General features: G+C 66.0%; 1 protein-coding gene across 1 annotated transcript in view; it reads right to left on the reverse strand.

Annotated features, from left to right (window-relative positions):
* AUTS2 (autism susceptibility candidate 2) overlaps positions 1-456 on the reverse strand; it is a 1,223,225-nt gene that overhangs the window by 1,222,005 nt on the left and 764 nt on the right. Inside the window, exon 2 of the mRNA XM_010854341.1 lies at positions 336-454. Coding sequence (XP_010852643.1) covers positions 336-454 — 119 coding nt within the window. The remainder of the gene's footprint in view (positions 1-335; positions 455-456) is intronic.

Raw genomic sequence — 456 nt, forward strand, 5'->3', positions numbered from 1 at the left:
CTCCGTGGAGGGGGGCGCATTGTTGTGATGCCTGAACCCCTTTCTTTCTGCCCATCTGCTGTGGAGGGGGTGCGGGGAGGAGGCGCAAGGGGAAGGCGAGCGAGAACGAGGAGACCAGGAGACCAGGCACGGCTTGGCGATTCCCTCCTGCTGCCTGTCTACCCGCGCCCCCAGCTACCCCCCCGCCCCAACAATAAGACCTCAGCCTAGACAGACAGACAGACAGCCAGACCGACCGGAGCGCGGCGGGGGGAGGCAGCAGAGCCGAGCACAGCCGAGGAGGGAGGGGGCCGTGCCTATAAAGGGAAACCGGGGGGGAGGGGGGTCCCCCTTACCTCCAGCGCTTCAAAAGTGACAAAGCTGGTCATGGCAAATCCATCAATGATGTCCTCTTCGGCCGAGGTGGACTCTCGCCGCTTCCTCCGCGGGGGTCTGGGCCGGGACGGGGCGGAGGAC

This window comes from Bison bison, unplaced genomic scaffold, assembly GCF_000754665.1.
Source record: "Bison bison bison isolate TAMUID 2011002044 unplaced genomic scaffold, Bison_UMD1.0 scf7180017864340, whole genome shotgun sequence".
NCBI lineage: Eukaryota > Metazoa > Chordata > Mammalia > Artiodactyla > Bovidae > Bison > Bison bison.